General features: G+C 41.1%; 1 protein-coding gene across 4 annotated transcripts in view; it reads right to left on the bottom strand.

The window, feature by feature from the left end:
• Positions 1-16,256, bottom strand: part of MAP3K7CL (MAP3K7 C-terminal like) — a 40,867-nt gene extending 24,611 nt beyond the window's left edge. The window contains exons 1-4 of one of the 4 annotated variants that reach the window (XM_059065443.2): positions 15,718-15,959; positions 15,130-15,183; positions 13,612-13,720; positions 456-517 (exon numbers count right to left, since the gene is read on the bottom strand). In XM_059065443.2, the coding sequence (XP_058921426.1) occupies positions 456-517; positions 13,612-13,720; positions 15,130-15,165 (207 nt within the window). In that variant the 5' untranslated portion in view covers positions 15,166-15,183; positions 15,718-15,959. Of the gene's footprint in view, positions 1-455; positions 518-13,611; positions 13,721-15,129; positions 15,184-15,600; positions 15,663-15,717 lie in introns of those variants that run through there. The other 3 variants (XM_059065445.2, XM_059065446.2, XM_067035370.1) reach the window with 3 other exon arrangements.
• Positions 16,257-18,659: the final 2,403 nt, after the last annotated feature.

Genomic DNA, 18,659 nt, shown 5'->3' with positions numbered 1-18,659 from the left:
TCTCATTGCGGTGGCTTCTCTTGTTGCGGAGCATGGGCTCTAGGCATGCAGGCTTCAGTAGTTGTGGCACGTGGGCTCAGTAGTTGTGGCTCGTGGGCTCTAGAGCACAGGCTCAGTAGTTGTGGCGCACGGGCTTGGCTGCTCCGCGGCATGTGGGATCTTCCCAGACCAGGGCTTGAACCCGTATCCCCTGCATTGGCAGGCAGATTCTTAACCACTGTGCCACCAGGGAAGTCCCCTGAGTTCTTGCTGTTCTCGTGCTATAGCCACATAAACAGACAGGGGCATTACCTGAGGGCTTCATGACCTTGCAACCCTAGAAATGCAAACCTTGATGACGTGAAATGTCACCCACTCTGTCTCCAGGTCAGTCTTTCTCAATCAGGCCACTTTTCCACTCACTGTATTTTGTGAAACTAAGGAGGAAAGGAGAAAGACTGCAGAAGAATCCTTACCTGTAGCTGCTGGTCTAGTTCTGGAAAGACCAGAGGAATGGCGTCTTCAGGAGGTGTATCATCTAAAACATGAAAATAAAATGATTCTTCACTATTAGAGCCCTCTCTCTCAGGAGAGTTTCCTTGCCTGTTACCGTCTTCGGACTTGCACCGTCAGTATACATCGGTTAGGGACAGAAAGAACGCAGAAGGCAATTTTGCTCATTTTTTGGTACAAACAGAAGCACAGAAGGTGTAGTTGGCTTGAGCAAAATTTTGCAAACAAGTATCAGAATCCTCAAATGTTCAGTCTAGTAGTTCTCCAATTAAGAAGTACTGCTTATCTTTCAACACTCCTACGTTAGCCAAAACCAAAAAAATATGATATTCAGGAAAGTGCTTTATTTAACAAGGTAATAATGAGGTGACCAGAACAACCTCACTGGGACAGAAGAAGGTGTTAGTGAAAAAAAAGTGTCAGCTCTGCCCTGAAAGACTCCAAGGGTGGCAAGCTTTGATGGGTTTGCCCTCCGCTCTTACCACAAACCACCACTGACAGGCAGCTGACCCAGAGCTTCCTCTGGGTTACAGTGGGTGACAAGCAGTAACCCGATCAGGGCGTTTCTTCCCAACGCACCAGGCAGCGATCCCGACCCAAGGCCCATACACTGTCCTGATGCGGGAGAGCCCGCAACTCTGTCCTCAGCTGCCTTCATCGGGCTGACTGGCAATGGCCAGGTGTTGCTGGATCAGAAGAGGTGGTTCACAGAGGCATCAGAGGAAACCTGAGAGAAGTTTATCCAAATCTCTTCAAGAACATACTTCTGCTACCCTTGCCATAGCCATAAGGCTGACCTCCTTAGACTAAAAAGATGATGAGAATTGTACCATTCAATTACTTGGCAAGGAGGAGACTTTTTCTACTGCAGAATTTCTAATGGAATTCATGCCAATTGAATTCATATGGTAAGAAAAGGTAAGAACCTAGCTTAAGAAATAAGGTGAGTGGAGACAACTCTATTCCCCTTCTACCCCTTCATATGCAGAAGTAACCACTATCCTGATTTTAGAGGTTATCATGCATATGTATTTATATTTTTATTATGTATGTATACACCCACAAACAATATAGGTAATATAGTATTACTATGCATGGATGATTTTAAACTATAAATTGAATCACATTGTAGATAGCCTCCTAAAATTTGTTCTTTTTTTTTTTGATTAACATGTGTTTGAGATTGAACTAAATAAACTTAGTTGCAGTTTGTTCATTTAACTGATATACAGTATTCACTCATTCATTTATTATTTGAATGTATTTGTCCATTTTCCTATTGGTGAATATTGAGTTCCAATTTTTTGTAATAATAAATAATGCTGCAATGAAAAAAAAAAAAGAAAAGGAAGAAAAGCTGTGCATACAGTCAGAATAAAGTGCTTCTCAAGAATAATACGATCTTGAAGTAGAGCATTTTGACCCTCACTAGGAAGTTTAAAGAGTTATGGCATCTAGAGCAGTGAGTAGCTATTGGTGTTTATTCCATTATTTTCTACAGATAAAGATAGAAGTATAGCGGTTCAGGTTGGGGTTTAACTAAGTAATTTTAGCACTAATAAAGACTGTCCTTGGAAGTTTAAAAAAAAAAAAAAAAGAACATACTGCTGACCTAGCTCTGGTACTAGAGGACAGCCCTCTTGTCAGCAGAACCTCTGTATCTGGCTCTGTGGGTTCACTAGCCATAGATTTCCAATCCTTGTTGACAACATCTATCACAGGTATGACTATGAGAATACGATGAAATACAGGCTACACGAATAATTTCAATACCAAATCTATTTTAAATTATAAGAAAGAAAGACCATGCTTTTTATGTTCTCACTACCATAAACAAATTTATTTATAAAAACTGTTGAAGTTCTCTTTGAACCAGAAGTAGTAATATGGGCCATACACAACACAGAAGCAAGCATCCTCTCCCTACTCACTGACAGTACTATCCAGAATAAAACGCAGCACACGAGGAGCTCCTGGCTTCTAAGAGATTACATTTCTTCGAAGGCACTGAAGATAATCACCAGAAATATCATTCAAACAAGGACAGTATTCACCTCTTCCAAACACCTTAAGGGCCTCTGCTATACTTTAGTCAAGAGTAGTGTAATAATACTCCCACTTGAGTGGCTTCAGACAATGGCAATGGGGAACCAACTGTGAATCCATTTGTTCCTGTAGCTGCCAGACAATGGATGCCCCCAGGTTCACGGACGCTATGTAGCTGCAGAGAGCAAGTAGAAACAGGGAAATCTTCCCAAGACTCTCGATGCAGGCTGGAGTGCCATTTCATAAGGAAGCAAGGAGAGTCAATCCCTTGGCCCTTGGAATGTTTTCTTCTACTCGGAGGTGACAACTTCTGCCAAATACTGTGGCTTTTGCAATCCACCCCATCATTTCAAAGAATTGCACAAAAAAACAAATTTTTTTTTAAAAAGACAGAAATAATCATTTGTTTCTACTGACCCTTTGGAGAGAGACTTTATTATAAAACCTACAGTTTGTATATAAAATGGACTTTGGTCTAAGGTGCATTTCAATTTACTTCAATAAAATATCAATAACCCAAACATCATGATTATTTCTGCTCATTGAGTTCATGGCTGGAACAACTTGGTACAGGTAAATGGGAACATCTTGTACTTTGGCACCCCAACCTTAATAGTCACAGATGAGCAGCCACTTTTTAGAAGGAGAAACCACTTCTACAAAGTACAGAGCAGATAGTACATTCTAGAATTCTAAAAGACAGCCAGGAATGGAACTCAAGACTTCCTGGGAAGCCTTGTTCCCTGTGAAGTCACTCTCCTTCCTGCTTAATTATAAAAAAAAAAAAAAAAAGGAAAACAGATATTCATTTGCATTACTATAGTAAATAGCAAATATCTGGTATGACCCAGAATTAATAAAGCCCATTATAAAAATCTGTCATTACTGATAGTCACACCATGTAAAGGCATATATATGGGACCAAGCTGATAATTTTGCAGATAATTAAAGGCTTAAGATTAGATTCCTCAAGTTGGAAAATAAAAAGTCTAATTGATTGACATAGAAATAAACATATAATAAATATTTTAGAAAGACAAAATAAAAGCAAGAGTTTTGTTAAAGTTGATTTAATCCAAGCAGGAAATGGCATTGGAAAAAAAGGAAACCAAAGACAGATGTAAGGAGATGACTGAGTTTGAAAGCCAGTCCTGTATTTCACTGCTTGATGCCATCTGGTTTAGCTGGCATCCCTGCCAGCCAGAAATTTCAGTGCTTGCAAAGCTGCTTACAAAGCTGCTCCAAGTTGATGTGTGGTGTGTTTACTTTTAAACAGTGGCTGCCTTCTTTGACTGGTTTTAAAAATAGGCAAATATTCTAAAAGCAGAATCATGAATCACAGGATTGGGCCAAAAAGAAAGAAGGAAAATGACTTAGGCAGACTAGTAGCACAGCTGTTCCACAAACATTTGGCCAAATCGTTGTAAAACATTTTGACAGTGATATCAGATCGGAGTTCCTAAGAGCAGTTAAGTTTGTTTTGACAATTGCAGAAGCACAAAGTAAATTGTACAGTAGCTATGCAAGTCACCCCCTTGGAAAATTTGTTTTTTTTAAAAAAAGGAGAGTAATTGCTAGATATGTCTATAATGTGATTAAAAATCAGAATGCAAGTACTTTTTTGTCAAAATTTATTTATCAATCAAATATTTATTAAATGCCTATTACATTCAAGGCAGGGACTGAGGTTCTATGCCAAACTGGCAAATCATTTTACCACATTTTTTAATGCATTAAGAAAATAATTCATAGGCTTCCTTTCCAAAATGGCACCGTGGGCTTGATGGACCAAGAAAAAAATGTATCCTCAGGAATTTGTTAAAGGACGAAAGATAAAGGAAAGAATGAGAGAGGAATTTTTTTTTTTTTTAAATAAGCAGATGTTCACTGCTTGTTTTGCAAACACAACGTGACTAAGTCAATGGTACTTAATATAGAACTTTCTGATTGGTATCCCAACCATTATGACATACCATAGTACATTTTATGATGGGCTTGTCTCAGTGTCTATTTAGCAGCTGTTGGGTTGCTTTGGTGGTTACTCTGCTTCAGGTTGCCTTAAATTGTCTGCTCTGTGCTTCTCCATGAATCAGATAAGGGAGGCCCATTGGGTCTGTAATCCAAATCCTCACTGTTATTTAGTAATTGTGCAGCCAGAGCTCTCGGATAATGCTACAGCTGGAAGGAACTGGTGGTCCTCTGGTCCCAGACTCTCAGAGCAGAGCTGAGGACAAGGGCCCCACGAAAGGAAGAGTCTCGTACGACTAAGGGGTGTCTGCCCACCCAGGGCTCTTCTCACGCTGCCCTGTCCTCCTTCACCTTCTGCATCATGGCTTCCGATGCACTTGTATTTCGTGAGCCAGTAAAATTTTCCCCAAAACATTGGCAATCATGCCCTTAGACTGTCCAAATTTTTATTCAGCTAGTGAAGATTCCAGAAACAACGACCGTGTATCTTTAACATCTCTTTATGACAGAGAACATTTTAACACCAAAATTATAAGACAAATATAATCTTAGAATGCACGTGTATCCATCATAATGGATAAATTTAGCTTTATAGACAAACACACACACACACACACACACACAACCTCACCGTGCTGTCCTTATTTCTTTTGTTTTACATCAGAGAGGAAAACGTCATCAGAACCAGACCAGGTCTGCGAACCAGTATTTGAGAACAACTGCTCTAGACAACATCTGGACTCTGGACTTTGGAGTCAGCTCTCTCTCCATCCCACTGGGTCTTCCATCCTAAATATTGTACAGCTGGGTCTATACTGGGAAACCCTAAATCCTTGGTAGAATGAGTGTCGGTTCCCACACAGAGAAGAAGACCTCAGGAGAGGGAGAAGTCACGCTCAGAGAACATCCCCAAACCTCCCTCCACTCCCCAACCAGGAACTTTGAGAGGCAGCTCGCCCAGAACCCGTTCAACCCATCTACGCTTCCGGCAGTCGAAGCCGGCTTCGTGGGAATGCGCCTGCGCAGTCGCAGGAGCTCTTCGCCGAGGCGGGTCCGCGCTTGGTTTAATGATCCGGGTACACTGTCTTGAAATTCTTAATAATTTCTGAAGAGCCCCAGAATGTTTGCACTGTGCCTCTACACATTACGGTCCTGCCTCCAGGACAACCCCTGAGTGCTGGTCTCCTGGAGACTGTCGTTCAGGGCACCAGGGGCAAACTGACACTTGAGGTAAGTGAGTTGGGGCAGTGGCTGCACTGCAGAGGCTCATGAAAAACCTCTCCTGGTAACTGTTTGCCTGTGAAGGCTCCTAACCACTAAGGACACAGCAGGTTGGTGCCCTTTGGTAGAATGGATAAACCTGCCTTCGAATCTCTGGGTTGACCACTTTTTAATTGGTGAATGTGGACAATCAACATAATCTCTTTGAGACTCAGTTTTCTCCTCTGCAAAATGGATGTCGTATTCCCTGTCTTAGAAACTTATTAGTAAAGGAATGCATATGTCACCCATTTCACCTAAAGCCTGGCACCTAGGAAATAATCAGTAGTAATAATGAATGCTTAATATAATCGAGTTTAAATTCCTTTTCACCATAAACTCAATCCAGGTGGTAATGGGGAGGCAAGGCACGTGTGTGTGTGTGTGTGTGTGTGTGTGTGTGTGTGTGTGTGTGCCCGCATGCACATAGGTGAGTATGTGTTTAATGATGGGGGTTGAGGGTATCGTCATCATCCGAATAATCCAAAGAGAACCGGTAAGGTCAAGATCACTGACTCTAATTACTGAGTTCTCCCCGGGCCAAGTTAAGGGGAGATTTCCCTGGTGTGGCCACAACCTCAGCTCTCTTCATTTAAGTCTGAATTTTAAAAGCGTTTCTCTTTTACTTCCTTATCAAAGCACTTTCTATATAAAACGTTGTAAAAAAAATTTTTTTAACTTACACATGAAAGGTCTTTAAGTACTTTCCCTTTAAATCTAAATCAAGATTCACATTTTATTTTATTTATTTATTTATTTATTTTTTTGCGGTACGCGGGCCTCTCACTGCTGTGGCCTCTCCTGTCGCGGAGCACAGGCTCCGGACGCGCAGGCTCAGCGGCCATGGCTCACGGGCCCAGCCGCTCCGCGGCATGTGGGATCTTCCCGGACCGGGGCACGAACCTGCATCCTCTGCATCGGCAGGCGGACTCTCAACCACTGCGCCACCAGGGAAGTCCCACATTTTATTTTTAGAAATAAAATAAGTGACATAAGTTTGCAAATCACATTATCAATACATCAAAAAACTATTTTAAACTTTCTGGATACCTTGGTTTTTGTTAGAGCATCATATCATTTTGAAACACATCAAAAGCTTTTTTAACCTTTGCTTTCTGCTTGTTAAACATTAGAGATGCGAATCTTATACACACTGAATTTCCAGGGCCCATAAAATTAAAACTATAGATATGGATATGGTAAAGGTAGAGCTTTCGTAGGATACCTAGCAGATTGTCAATTGTTTATAATTAATAAAAATCACCATGTTACCTTAACCAGTACCTAAAACGATCAGGCAAACAAGATCATACATCAAATAGACTGAATGATATTTCTCTGCATGGAGAGACCTGATTCAGTTTAAAGACAGATTTTATGTTTCTTTGAAACACTCATCTAGTCACTATTATTGTAGCTATCATTTTGTGAATCTTATTGATTTATCCTTCTGTAAGAATATTTTGACTTATTTAGCTTAAAAACATACTCCCTCACCCAGAAACATCTGCTTCAAGATGAACTCGTTGGAAGTATATTTATTTGTCAGACACCACTAAATAAAATTTACCTCTCCCTTTCTTCTTTCCTACTCTATGAAAACATATCAGAACTAACTTTCCTCCATCATTTCCCAGGACCATTGGGGAAGCTATCTGCTGACAGGAACAATCATTCTTTTCTCTTATTACTCGGATCCTACATCCAAATGGGCAATAAAGTAAAAACAGCCCCAAGGGCCTGGCTCTGAATCCCTTCCCATTATTTATTAACTGCTTGATTAGAGGCAAGTTATTTAACCTCCCTTAGCCAATGTTTCCACACCTGTAAAATGGGTATAATAACATCTTCCTGCAGAATTGTTGCCTATACTAAATTGATGAGATAGTACAGGGAGAAGCACCTAGGGACTCCATAAGCATTCATTTCCTTTTTGACCCTTCTTTACAGCCTTAAGCAACAGATTCCAACCAATAAATCCAGTCGTATCTCAAAGAATCTTCACCCGATATCAGAATAACAAACTCAGAGGGGTTATAGATACTGTATTATTGATTTTATAGTATTTGATAATTAAGTTCTACTGTGCTTCTCAACTCTGTGCTCTGTAAAGGATGTAAATATAGCAGACTGCCCCCCACTCCCACCCCACTCTTGAGTGGTTTCCAACTTATTGTTATCAGTACATGCTGAGACAGCCCTAAAGGTAGGGTCAGAGTTGGGACAGAATGCAACGTGGGAGAGTTCAAAGAGGCTCACCCAGCCCATGTCCCCAAATGCCATCCTTACCAAGTTGGCTGGTAGAATTCCAGCGGGAACTTTATCCCTAGACCTCCTACTGATACACAAAAATACACCCTGAGAGAGATTTAAAAGGTAAACCTCGACACTTATTGCTTAGTGTGAATGAGGTTTTCCAGCGTCTTTCCCAAAAGCAAGGATTGAGACTGTGAAGAGAAGAGAGTACGGAAACTTTGGGGCCCTGAAGAGGGACAGAGAAATAACACCAAAAGGTACCAGAGGGAGAAAAAAGTTGAAGGAAAGGGACAATGACAAGTGACATTTCACCTGCATCACAATTTTGCTGAGAGCCAGCTTTGCGCATGTAATGCAAAAAGACATTCACACAATACTCAGTTAAACGAAATTCAAGGATAGCCATTTCAGCTACTCCACATAATTCCCACTACCACACAAAACACCAGATGTGTGAGGACAAAATAGTATTACTTAAGCAGAGTGGGTCTTTACTTTTTGGGGGTTTTATTTGTTTGTTTGTTTGTTTTTGTGGTACGTGGGCCTCTCACTGCTGTGGCCTCTCCCGTTGCGGAGCACAGGCTCCGGACGCGTAGGCTCAGCGGCCATGGCTCACGGGCCCAGCCGCTCCGCGGCATGTGGGATCCTCCCGGACCGGGGCACGAACCCACATCCCCTGCATCGGCAGGCGGACTCTCAACCACTGCGCCACCAGGGAAGCCCGGGTCTTTAGTTTTTTTAAACTAAAGGTCTTATGATTAATTCATGCCCAGATATGAAAAATTCTAATAGCTTGAAAAAACTTTTTTTAAACAAATTGTTGAAATCTAGCAGCTAGGGCTGATACCAGTATCCTTGATTCTAAATAACAACCAAAAAAAAATTTTTTTTTAAGCCAAGGTCTAGATTTACACCAGAATGTGACAGATTTGGGCTCTGCTGAACATAAAGAAAATTCTCAAGTAATTAACATCAAATCCTCACGTCTGTCTAACTCTAAATTCTCTCTAATTGGAGAAGGGACAGTGAATCTCTAATAACCCAAGAAGTGGGATTCCTATTTCTCTTCTGCACGTTTTCTATTGAGAAAACTAACTTCATGACGGTCCCAATTTAGAAAGTCAACTCTTTGGAATTCCCAGTTTGGAGGTAATACCAGTCATATCATAGTTTATTAAAGACAAGCATTGCTGGGAAGTTCCTGGTGGTCCAGTGGCTAGGGACTCCATGCTTTCACTGCCGAGAACCCAGGTTTGATCCCTTGTTGCGGAACTAAGATCCCAACATATCGCAAGCCTCTCGGTGCAGCCAAAAAAAATAAATTAATTAAATAAAATATATTCTTAAAAAAGAAAAAAAGACAAGCGTTGCTGCCTCTGGGAGTTATGGCTAGCTAAGTGTTACTTAAGGACGGGTTCTAATCGTAGGCTAGAAATGGTGATTGTATTTTAGAAGGCTTTCATCACTTTGTCTGTGTACCATGATAAAAAGCCCCTTGCATTTCTCTCATCTCCCCACATTCTAGACTATCTCAACTGAACACTCACCATTTTCATCATATTACTCCCTTGCACAAGAACTCTTGAAACTCTATTGCTTCTGATCAAATCCAAACTCTTTCACTGAACTTTTAAGATTGACTTGGTAACTCTAGTCTACTGCTATCTAAAATAGACATTCTACCTAAGACTCCAGCACAATGCCCAGCTCAGAGAGGGGCCCAGTAAATGGCAGGAACTCTTCCACAGTTCACACCTCTGTTCCAGCTGAAGAGAGTTTTAGTATTTCCTGAACAAATTGTGCTCTTCCTGACTTAGGTTTTGCTCACGCTTTCTGTTTGAAGGGAAAAGGAAGAAGAATTGTTAGAAGATGTGTAGCTTCCTTTTCTTATACCTGGTATCCAGAAATGGCACCTTTGCTACACTACCTTTCTATATACTACCCGCCTTCAAGCCCAGGATGAGAAGCTGTTCCCATCTGCTCTGGGTGACAGATTTTTCCCCATAGGAGAGATCATATTGTACTTCTGCCTTATAAAACCCATAGGAGAGATCATATTGTACTTCTCTTTGCACATATCACCAGCCTTTGGCAGAATGCTAGAAATATAGAAACTAAGTAAAGCTCAGCTAACTGATAAGAGCCAAAGCAGAGGTACCCACAATCCACCAACTGGATAATTACTCCCTAAATAATTACAGCTCAGTCATACTATAAACCCTACCTTGACAAGAAGTACAAGTGTGAGACGTAGGTGAAACACAAAGCTGCTTCAAGGTTTATACTTTCCTTCATTTTCCAGAATCAATCATCACAAACACAGGGGCTAGCTGAGTCCTTAATTTATGTCAAGTGCCATGCTACATGTTTTATCTATATAGTGTCATTTAATTCTCCCAACAACTCTGTGAGTTATTACCATACACATCTTATGAGAAACTGAAGTTCAGCAAAGTTGAGTGACTTACCCAAGGTCATACAAAGTGATGGAAATGGATCTAGAAACCACAGCTCACTGATTCCAAAGCCATATTCCCTTAACCTCTACACTAAATTGACTCAGATAAATAGGCAAAAACAAAAAAGAAAAAAAGAAAAGAAACGGTCCTAACGTGACCAGAGGAATAAGCACTGTATTAGGCTTGTAAGAAATGAACAAGTCAACATTCACAGGCAAAGACATCTCCTTTTCTCATGGACTCTGCTTACTCCTCAAGAATAAATTCAAGAATAAGGAATTACTCCCTAAAAGTTTACCTTCGTTTTCCCATTTATTGTAAAAGCCTAGGATTTTTCCTTTGTTTTCCCCCTAAGTGTGTGGTCTGTGGACCACATGCACTGGAATTCAAAAGGCGTGCGTAGTGTGTATGATGACAAGTGTTGCTTGGTGTGACACTCCACACACTCCTTATTCGAGAATTCAGAGGGAGTGTCCCCAGATATCTGCAAGGCATCTTTCTGTGCACTTGTAAGCTCAGGTGCATGGGAAAATACAGATTGCTGGGCTTCAGTCCGAGCCTACTGCATGAAGGAGGAGTGGGGCCATGGAACATATGTTTTTGATGAGTGCTCTCGGGTGATTATTTTAAGAAAGATGGAGAAACACAGAACCCCAGCTCCTGTCTTGGATTCTCTAGTTAGGTGCCCTTTTGAGAGATATGGGGACACATTGATCATTTTACAAAATTTAATTTTAGAAGGTTCTTCATAAGGCTTCATGAGCATCTTTCTGTAGAACTGGAAATCAGGAATTATTTGAAATAAATGACGATCCTTATTTGAAGCTACTGTATCAAAAACTGTGAATTTCAGAAGTGGGCATTCTTGGGACATTTGAAAGAGACTGGAACAAACCAATCTAAAATGACTGATGAAAAACATGCAGGAATTCCCAGTCAGGGGCCAAGACGGTTCAAAGGGTGGTGGCAAATCAGTTACAAGTTGTACATCTTGTACTTCAAGGAAGAGTCTATTCATGTAGCCCAAAGAGCAAGATCCACCTCTCCACGGTTCTTTTCTGTACATAAATTAAATGTTGTTAAAATGAATATGAGGGACCAATATGTGTATCTGTGTTGCCCAAAATTATGATATAATAATATCGTTTAAAATAAACAAGCTTTATATACTAAATTTTCTCTGTAACACTGTTGATTGCGACAGGACTTGTCCTGCTCATGTGGGACATGAGCACAAGAAAGAAAATTGTACATCTTCTTTCTCCCTTGGGATTTTGGGTTTACATGTGTCTGTCTTGAGAGCTAGCCACTCAAGCACTGATTATTCCTCAAAATCTTGCATTTATGAAATGCGTAAAAACAGAAGGAGCTTTTCTTTTTTGTTTTGTTTTTAATTATAGACTTTATTTTTTTAGTGCTGTTTTACGTTTGCAGATAAATTGAGCAGAAAGTACAGAGAGTTCTTACATACTCTCTTTCCCTACAAACATAGCTTCCTTTTCTTCCTAGAGAATAATGAAGAGTTCAGACAGTCCTGTCTAGGGACCTGAGTTTAAATCATAACTCTGTTACTCACTAACAGTGTGGTCTCTGGACCTTGATCTCTGTCTCTGCAAATTGGAAACACTAATGCCTACATCGCATGGTTATTTTAAAGATCAGGAATAATATAAGTGAAGATCTAATGCAAAGACAAATGCAATTCATGGTAGTTGTCATTTCTTAGTTGAGACGGATTGGTTTGCCTTTGGGGAGGTTTCCCCTTCATCGTCTTGCAAGGCAACTTTGATTGGGAATATAATATAACAGCGGCCATGGGAAGAGTGTTGGAAGAACACATGATGAAGAGTCAAGGCTTCACCTCTTCCGACTCTAGAATGAATTCTCCACTGGGGGCTGCATAGTCCAGGAACCCCAGGGCAGAGGTGTCACCACCATAATCACTTGGTATAGGAAAGTCTAAATGGGTTGTGTAGTGTCAGACTTCACAGAGCCCAGATTCTTACTTTGCATTATTCTGGGGAAGAACCTGTCCCTTTTCAATCATTACTTTTTAAAGTATTCCTTCCTACAGGAGCAATGTAGGAGGGAAGGAAGGAAGGAAGGGAGGGAGGGAGGGAAGGAAGGAAGGAAGGAGGGAATCAATCCTCAGAAGATGCAAGGTTTAAATGATAATGTGGTTTAAGCATATGACTATGTGATTTTTAACAGATGACATTAGACTGAAAGCAAAAGATGACACCAGTGGAAGAGATCCAAACTTTCCCTTCCTCACTGCTGTGACCTCACACCACCTGAGGTCCCCTGTCAAAGACGGTGGAACTGAGTATGTGTGTTAAGAGGTCATTGAAGGAAGCCATGACAAAGGGCTCTAAGTATGGCAGCCTCACCTCAGACCATACTATTTCAAGAAGGTCCGCCTCACCTGTCCCATTCATCACTCCCACTGAAGCCTGTTTATTAGCCGGAAGTGTGGGAGCACCAGTGAGAAACCAGCATTTGGAACTTAGGCTTCAGGAAATGCTGCTGGAACCGGGACAGTGATATTTTTATATTACCTAGCCAACTGCCAGATCTTAATAAACATTTCCTCATGCAGTTTAACAATGACATAATTTGTTCTCATTAGAAATTGTTATAGCTCCATGAATTTTATAATAAAAGAAAACTAAAATGGAAAAAGTAAAACAATAAGAAGAGGGACTTCCCTGGTGGTCCAGTGGGTAAGACTCCGTGCTCCCAATGCGGGGGGCCCGGGTTTGATCCCTGATGGGGGAACCTAGATCCCGCATGCATGCTGCAACTAAGAAGTCCGCATGCTGCAACTAAAAATCCTCACGCCACAGGAAGGTCCCGAGTGCTGCAACTAAGACCCGGCACAGCCTAAATAATGCCAGGCATGCATTTTTTTTTTTTTTTTTTTTTTGGCCGCACAACCTGCAGGATCTTAGTTCCCCGACCAGGGATCAAACCCGCGCCCCCTGCAGTGGAAGCTCGGACTCCTAACCACTGGACCGCCAGGGCAGTCCCCAGGAATGCATTTTTAAATGCCCTTTGCAGAACTAGAAAAAATGATAGTAAGAGGGCGGCAGGGTGGGGAGGCAACCCTTTCCCTCAAAGCAGAGCATACCTGAGGCATTATCGAGGCTGAAGGCAATGCGTACTGGCTTATCCGCAGGTACCCTGGCTGTGCTGATCATGTGGGCACCTGAGCCTTGGCCTTCCTCCTGGTCTTCCAGCTGTAATGACAAGAGAGAGCCATTGTCACTTTACCCGACCTTATCCCTCGAATACTCAGAGGCCTTTGGAACTTAGAGGGGAAAGTTAGTAAGCACTTCTTTCTTACTTTAAAGATATCCCTAGCGCCTAGCTTTCTTTCCCTACACCTGTCCCATTTATAATTCTTTTTCTGGCTTATAAAAGCATTTGCTTTGGAAATACATCTAGAACAAAATATAAAAGATGGGGCAAAATCTCCACCCACCTCACTTTTTTAGTATCCCTTACGCTGACCAGTCCAACCCTGGCCCTTCGAGGTCTTATATAGTATTTTATTTTTAATTGAGGGGGATAAAGAAGTCTTAATAAGGCATCAGACATCTCTTCACACTCAAAAGCCTAAATTGGATCTGAATTATTGATCTGGGAGTGGTAACAAATAACTATCATGGAATTATTTCAAGAATACCAAAGACTATTTTAAAATATCCTCCAGTTATATTATGAATAGTATGTGCTTTAAATATCTGATTAACTACCTGTTAACCTACCAAACATTTCTAAGATTGTGTGATGTGAGCAAAAGACACATCCTAAAAACATCCTATTGATGATCTACATCACCTACTAAATTACCATTTAATAAACTAAGATAGAATGGATGGAAAAGCATGCTACAGATGATATGGGTTGGGGGTGGGTGAAAATACATGAATATTTCTTTGTATAATAATTTAACCAAGATATTTGATAATTTTTGTTCAATGGGACTAGGAAAAGATATTATAAACGCAAGATATCTTTGTCATGTAAATCCATATCTTTAACTTTTCTATTTTTAGTCATGCTTCCCCCTAAGCCCTCTACTTTCCTTCTCATGGAGACAGTAAACCAAAAACTCTGAATGATCTTTTAAAGAAAATGTCTCTAAAAATGGCAAAATATAAATCATCTCTCTAACCATCCTTAGCGAGATTCTGGGAACTGCTTTAGCAGGACATTTTCTCACAGCAAGCTTTCTGATTCTTTCCCATAACTTTTCTCTATCTAAAAATAGTGTCTAGAAGACTGAATTTTGTTTTTACAATTATTTATAGAGCCAAAGCGAATGCGTATATAGATAATATATACATTTAGACATACATACATATGGAGTCATCTTATCACCAGTATATGAGAAAAGAACATGCTTATATTAAACACCTAGTATAGCTTTGGAGAAAACCCAGCAACTGTTCACCACCCAGTTAGAATCATATTTGGCCCATTCCTTGAACACTACAAGTAGCAATGAACCATAAAGCACTCCAAGTCATGTCATTCTAAGTTAGAAAAGAAGTATTAATGTGAAACATTCGACTCAAGAAAAGGGTAATATAAAATCACTGTTACTTGACTCAAAATTTGTTTTATCTTAGCTCTGACATACATTTCTGTGTAGTGTCGTCTGCTTAGAATCAACCATCTCGTTAGCCACCTGTTCCTAGGGAATAGAACAGACTGTCTCAAATTTAACAAAACAGACAATAAAAAAACCCCTTAAAGTTGTAGCCAAAAGAAAAAAATCTTATTGTTATGCCCTGTACCATCCCCAAACCATTTTATCGTAACATCTGAGGACGAAAACCTTCACTCCTCTTTTGGCTAAATCTCCCAACGCTCTCCTGCACCAAGAAATCAACCACAAGAGGTGGAAGTTTGCCTCCTGGTATTTTGTAAATAGATCTCTGGCAGGGTTTCCAGCCACGGGAAATGGAATTGATCAACACAGCTAATTAGGGTCCCTCCCCTCCACACAGCAGAGAACATCTGTCCGCCTCCCAAAGGATGGCGGCGGCAAAGTTGGGTGGATTTCGAGTTCCACGCGGTGTCAGCCACAAGAGCCCCTGAACCAACTTGCCTTTTCATCACACCGCCTGGGGAAATGGGCCACTGAGTCCTCTCGGCGGTAGCAGAGCTTTGGTTAAGTTGCTGGTGCTCTGAGCGTTTAGTTGGGTTTTCACACCTGTCGCCTTACCTCACTTAGTTGAGTGTCTGCACTTGTGTAATCCAGGGCCAGCCACTGCCTTGGCCGGTCGTTGCCTTTGTGGAGGACAGACCTAGTGGCAGAGCAGGCTGCACCTGCCGCATAGCAGCCGCTGACAATCTGAGAAGCGGTGACAGCTGGGAGGGCGGCTCGCTGCTACCTGCTGTCCCCCAGACCCCGGCGTCCCACGGGGCCTCCCTGTTGCGCTTCCCTCCACGACCCCTCTCTCCTTTCCTCGTTTCTCCAGCAGCCAGGATGTTGTCATGCTTCTAGAAAAAGCAAGAGCAAAAGAAATTCCCTCCTCCTGTCAGAGGCATTGATAAACAGCAAGTTGTGGAGAGTCCAAATGTTTTAATTCATTAGTCCTGGCAAACCTAAAATACAAACAGACTTGCTTCACAAGACAGGAATGTCTTCAGCGTGACCCAATCGGTGTCTGTGTCTATTCCAGCAAACTGGCAAAGATAGCATGACTCCAGTCAGCAAAAATGTCGGCCGCTCCAGTCAGCTCCCCGGGACCCAGCCAACTCGGACAGACCACAAGCCGACTCTCAGATGATAGCAGCGATGATTCGGCTTAAGAACGTGAGGTCTGAGGTTGAGCTGCTGTTGGGCTTGATGACTTGATCCCATCTACGATGCAACCGACCGCAAACCGAGTCAATGGTAAACAGGAAGGGAAAGTTCAAACTATTCAAACGTTTTAATAGCTATCAACCTGAAGATGGGTCATACTTTCAAAGAGTTGGATGGTGATGTTGAGGTTAAATTATTAAACACGTATCCAGAGAATGCACAGACTGGGAGAAAAATCTTTGCAAAATACATACCAGGTAAAGGATGGGTATCCAAGATATGAAAAGAACTCTTAAAACTCAACAGTAGGAAAACAACCCAATTTAAAAATGGGCAAAAGATATGAACAGACACCTCACCAAAGAAGCTATAGAGATGGCAAATAATCATATGAAAAGATGCTGAACCCCGTACGTCATTAGGAAATTGCAAATTAAAACAACATTGAGCTTCCACTACACCCCTCTTAGAATGGCCCAGATCCAAAACACTAACAACACCAGATACTGGTGAGAGTGAAAAATGGTGTGGCCACTTTGGAAGACAGTTTGGCAGCTTCCTGCAAAACTAAACATGTACTTACCATTATGATCCAGCCATTACACTCCTTGGGATTTACCCAAAGGAACTAAAAACTTATGTCCACACATAGACGTACACACAGATGCTTATAGCAGCTTTATGCATGATTGCCAAAACTCGGAGGCAAACAAGAGGTCCTTTCATAGGTGAATGGAATAAGCAAACTATGGTACATCCAGACAATGAAATATTATTCAATAAGAAAAAGAAATGAGCTATCAAGCCACAAAATACATGGAGGAAACTTACATGTATATTATTAAGTGAAACAAACCAATCTGAAAAGGCTACATATGGTAAGATTCCAACTATACAACATTCTGGAAAAGGCACAATTACGGAGACAGGAAAAAGATCAGTAGTTGCCGGGGGTTTAAAGAGAGGGAGAGAGGGGTGGAGAGGGAGAGGGAGATGAATAGGGAGCATAGGATTTTTAGGGCAGTGAAACTATTCTGTGTGACACGATAATGGTGAATATATATCATATGTTTGTCAAAACCCATAAAATGTACAACACCAAGAGTTATAAACTACAGACTTTAGTTAATAAGTCCGTGTCTATATTGACTCATCAACTGTAACAAATGTACCATGCTAATGCAAGATGTTAATAATTGGGGAAATAGGGGAGGAGAAGTGGTGGGGGAGGGGATAGAAGGGAACTCTGTGCTTTTCACTCATTTTTTTTTTCTGTAAACCTTAAACTGCTCAAAAAATGTTAAATAAATAAAAGAATTTAACAGGTTTCCTTGGTCTAATGAATAAAAGGCTAATTTGTTATGCTATCCACAGTAATAAGGGGCATAGATTCAGATGATTAAAAACATTCACATATAAACCTATTCGCATTTCTAACTGTAAATCTTTCCAGGAATTATTATTACTGTTTGATGTTATTTTATGGATAATAATATCGTCTTACATATTGCATTAAAATTGATCAAAAAGACTCTTTTATTAAATAAATTTTTTCATTTTTATTTATTTATTTTTGGCTGTGTTGGGTCTTCGTTGCTGAGCACAGGCTTTCTGTAGTTGCAGCAAGTGGGGGCTGCTCTTCGTTGGGGTGCACGGGCTTCTCATTGTGGTGGCTTCTCTTGTTGTGGAGCATGGGCTCTAGGTGTGTGGGCTTCAGTAGTTGTGGCTTGTGGGCTCAGTTGCTCCGCGGCATGTGGAATCTTCCTGGACCAGGGCTCAAACCTGTGTCTGCTGCATTGGCAGGAGGATTCTTAACCACTGCGCCACCAGGGAAGCCCCAGAAAGAATCTTACTCAAAAGAGTTTATCTTCATCTTCCCATTAATCCTATGAAATAAACATGGCCAATACTGTCATCCCTATTTAACAGATGAGCAAACTGAGACTCAAACAATTTAAGTAAAAGGTTCAAGGATAAATGATCATTATGGAATAATGACCCAGATAAGATCCAGGTTTTCCAATTTTTAGTTCGTGCTATTTCCACTATACCAGGATGCACTGTGTATGAAATATCAAATTGAGTTGTTTCATTATCGATGTCTGACACTCAACTTTTGGAGTGAAGGAGACAAAGGTATAACTTCCTGCATGATCTATTAGCATCCAGGTTCATCCGACACCAGCCATCTTTACCGTGACACCTAAATTCAACCTCAAGGAAACCGAAGTTGTGGATCTTGTGTGTGCTGATGCGGAAGTGGATACCAATTCTGCACTGACTTCCAAATCAGCCCATGGGTGTGTCTTCAGAAAAGCTGGTGGTGACGAGGACATTGCCAAGGAAATCAGTAACTG

Source organism: Kogia breviceps, chromosome 5, assembly GCF_026419965.1.
Source record: "Kogia breviceps isolate mKogBre1 chromosome 5, mKogBre1 haplotype 1, whole genome shotgun sequence".
Lineage (NCBI taxonomy): Eukaryota > Metazoa > Chordata > Mammalia > Artiodactyla > Physeteridae > Kogia > Kogia breviceps.
This window is presented reverse-complemented; position numbering and strand designations above follow the sequence as displayed.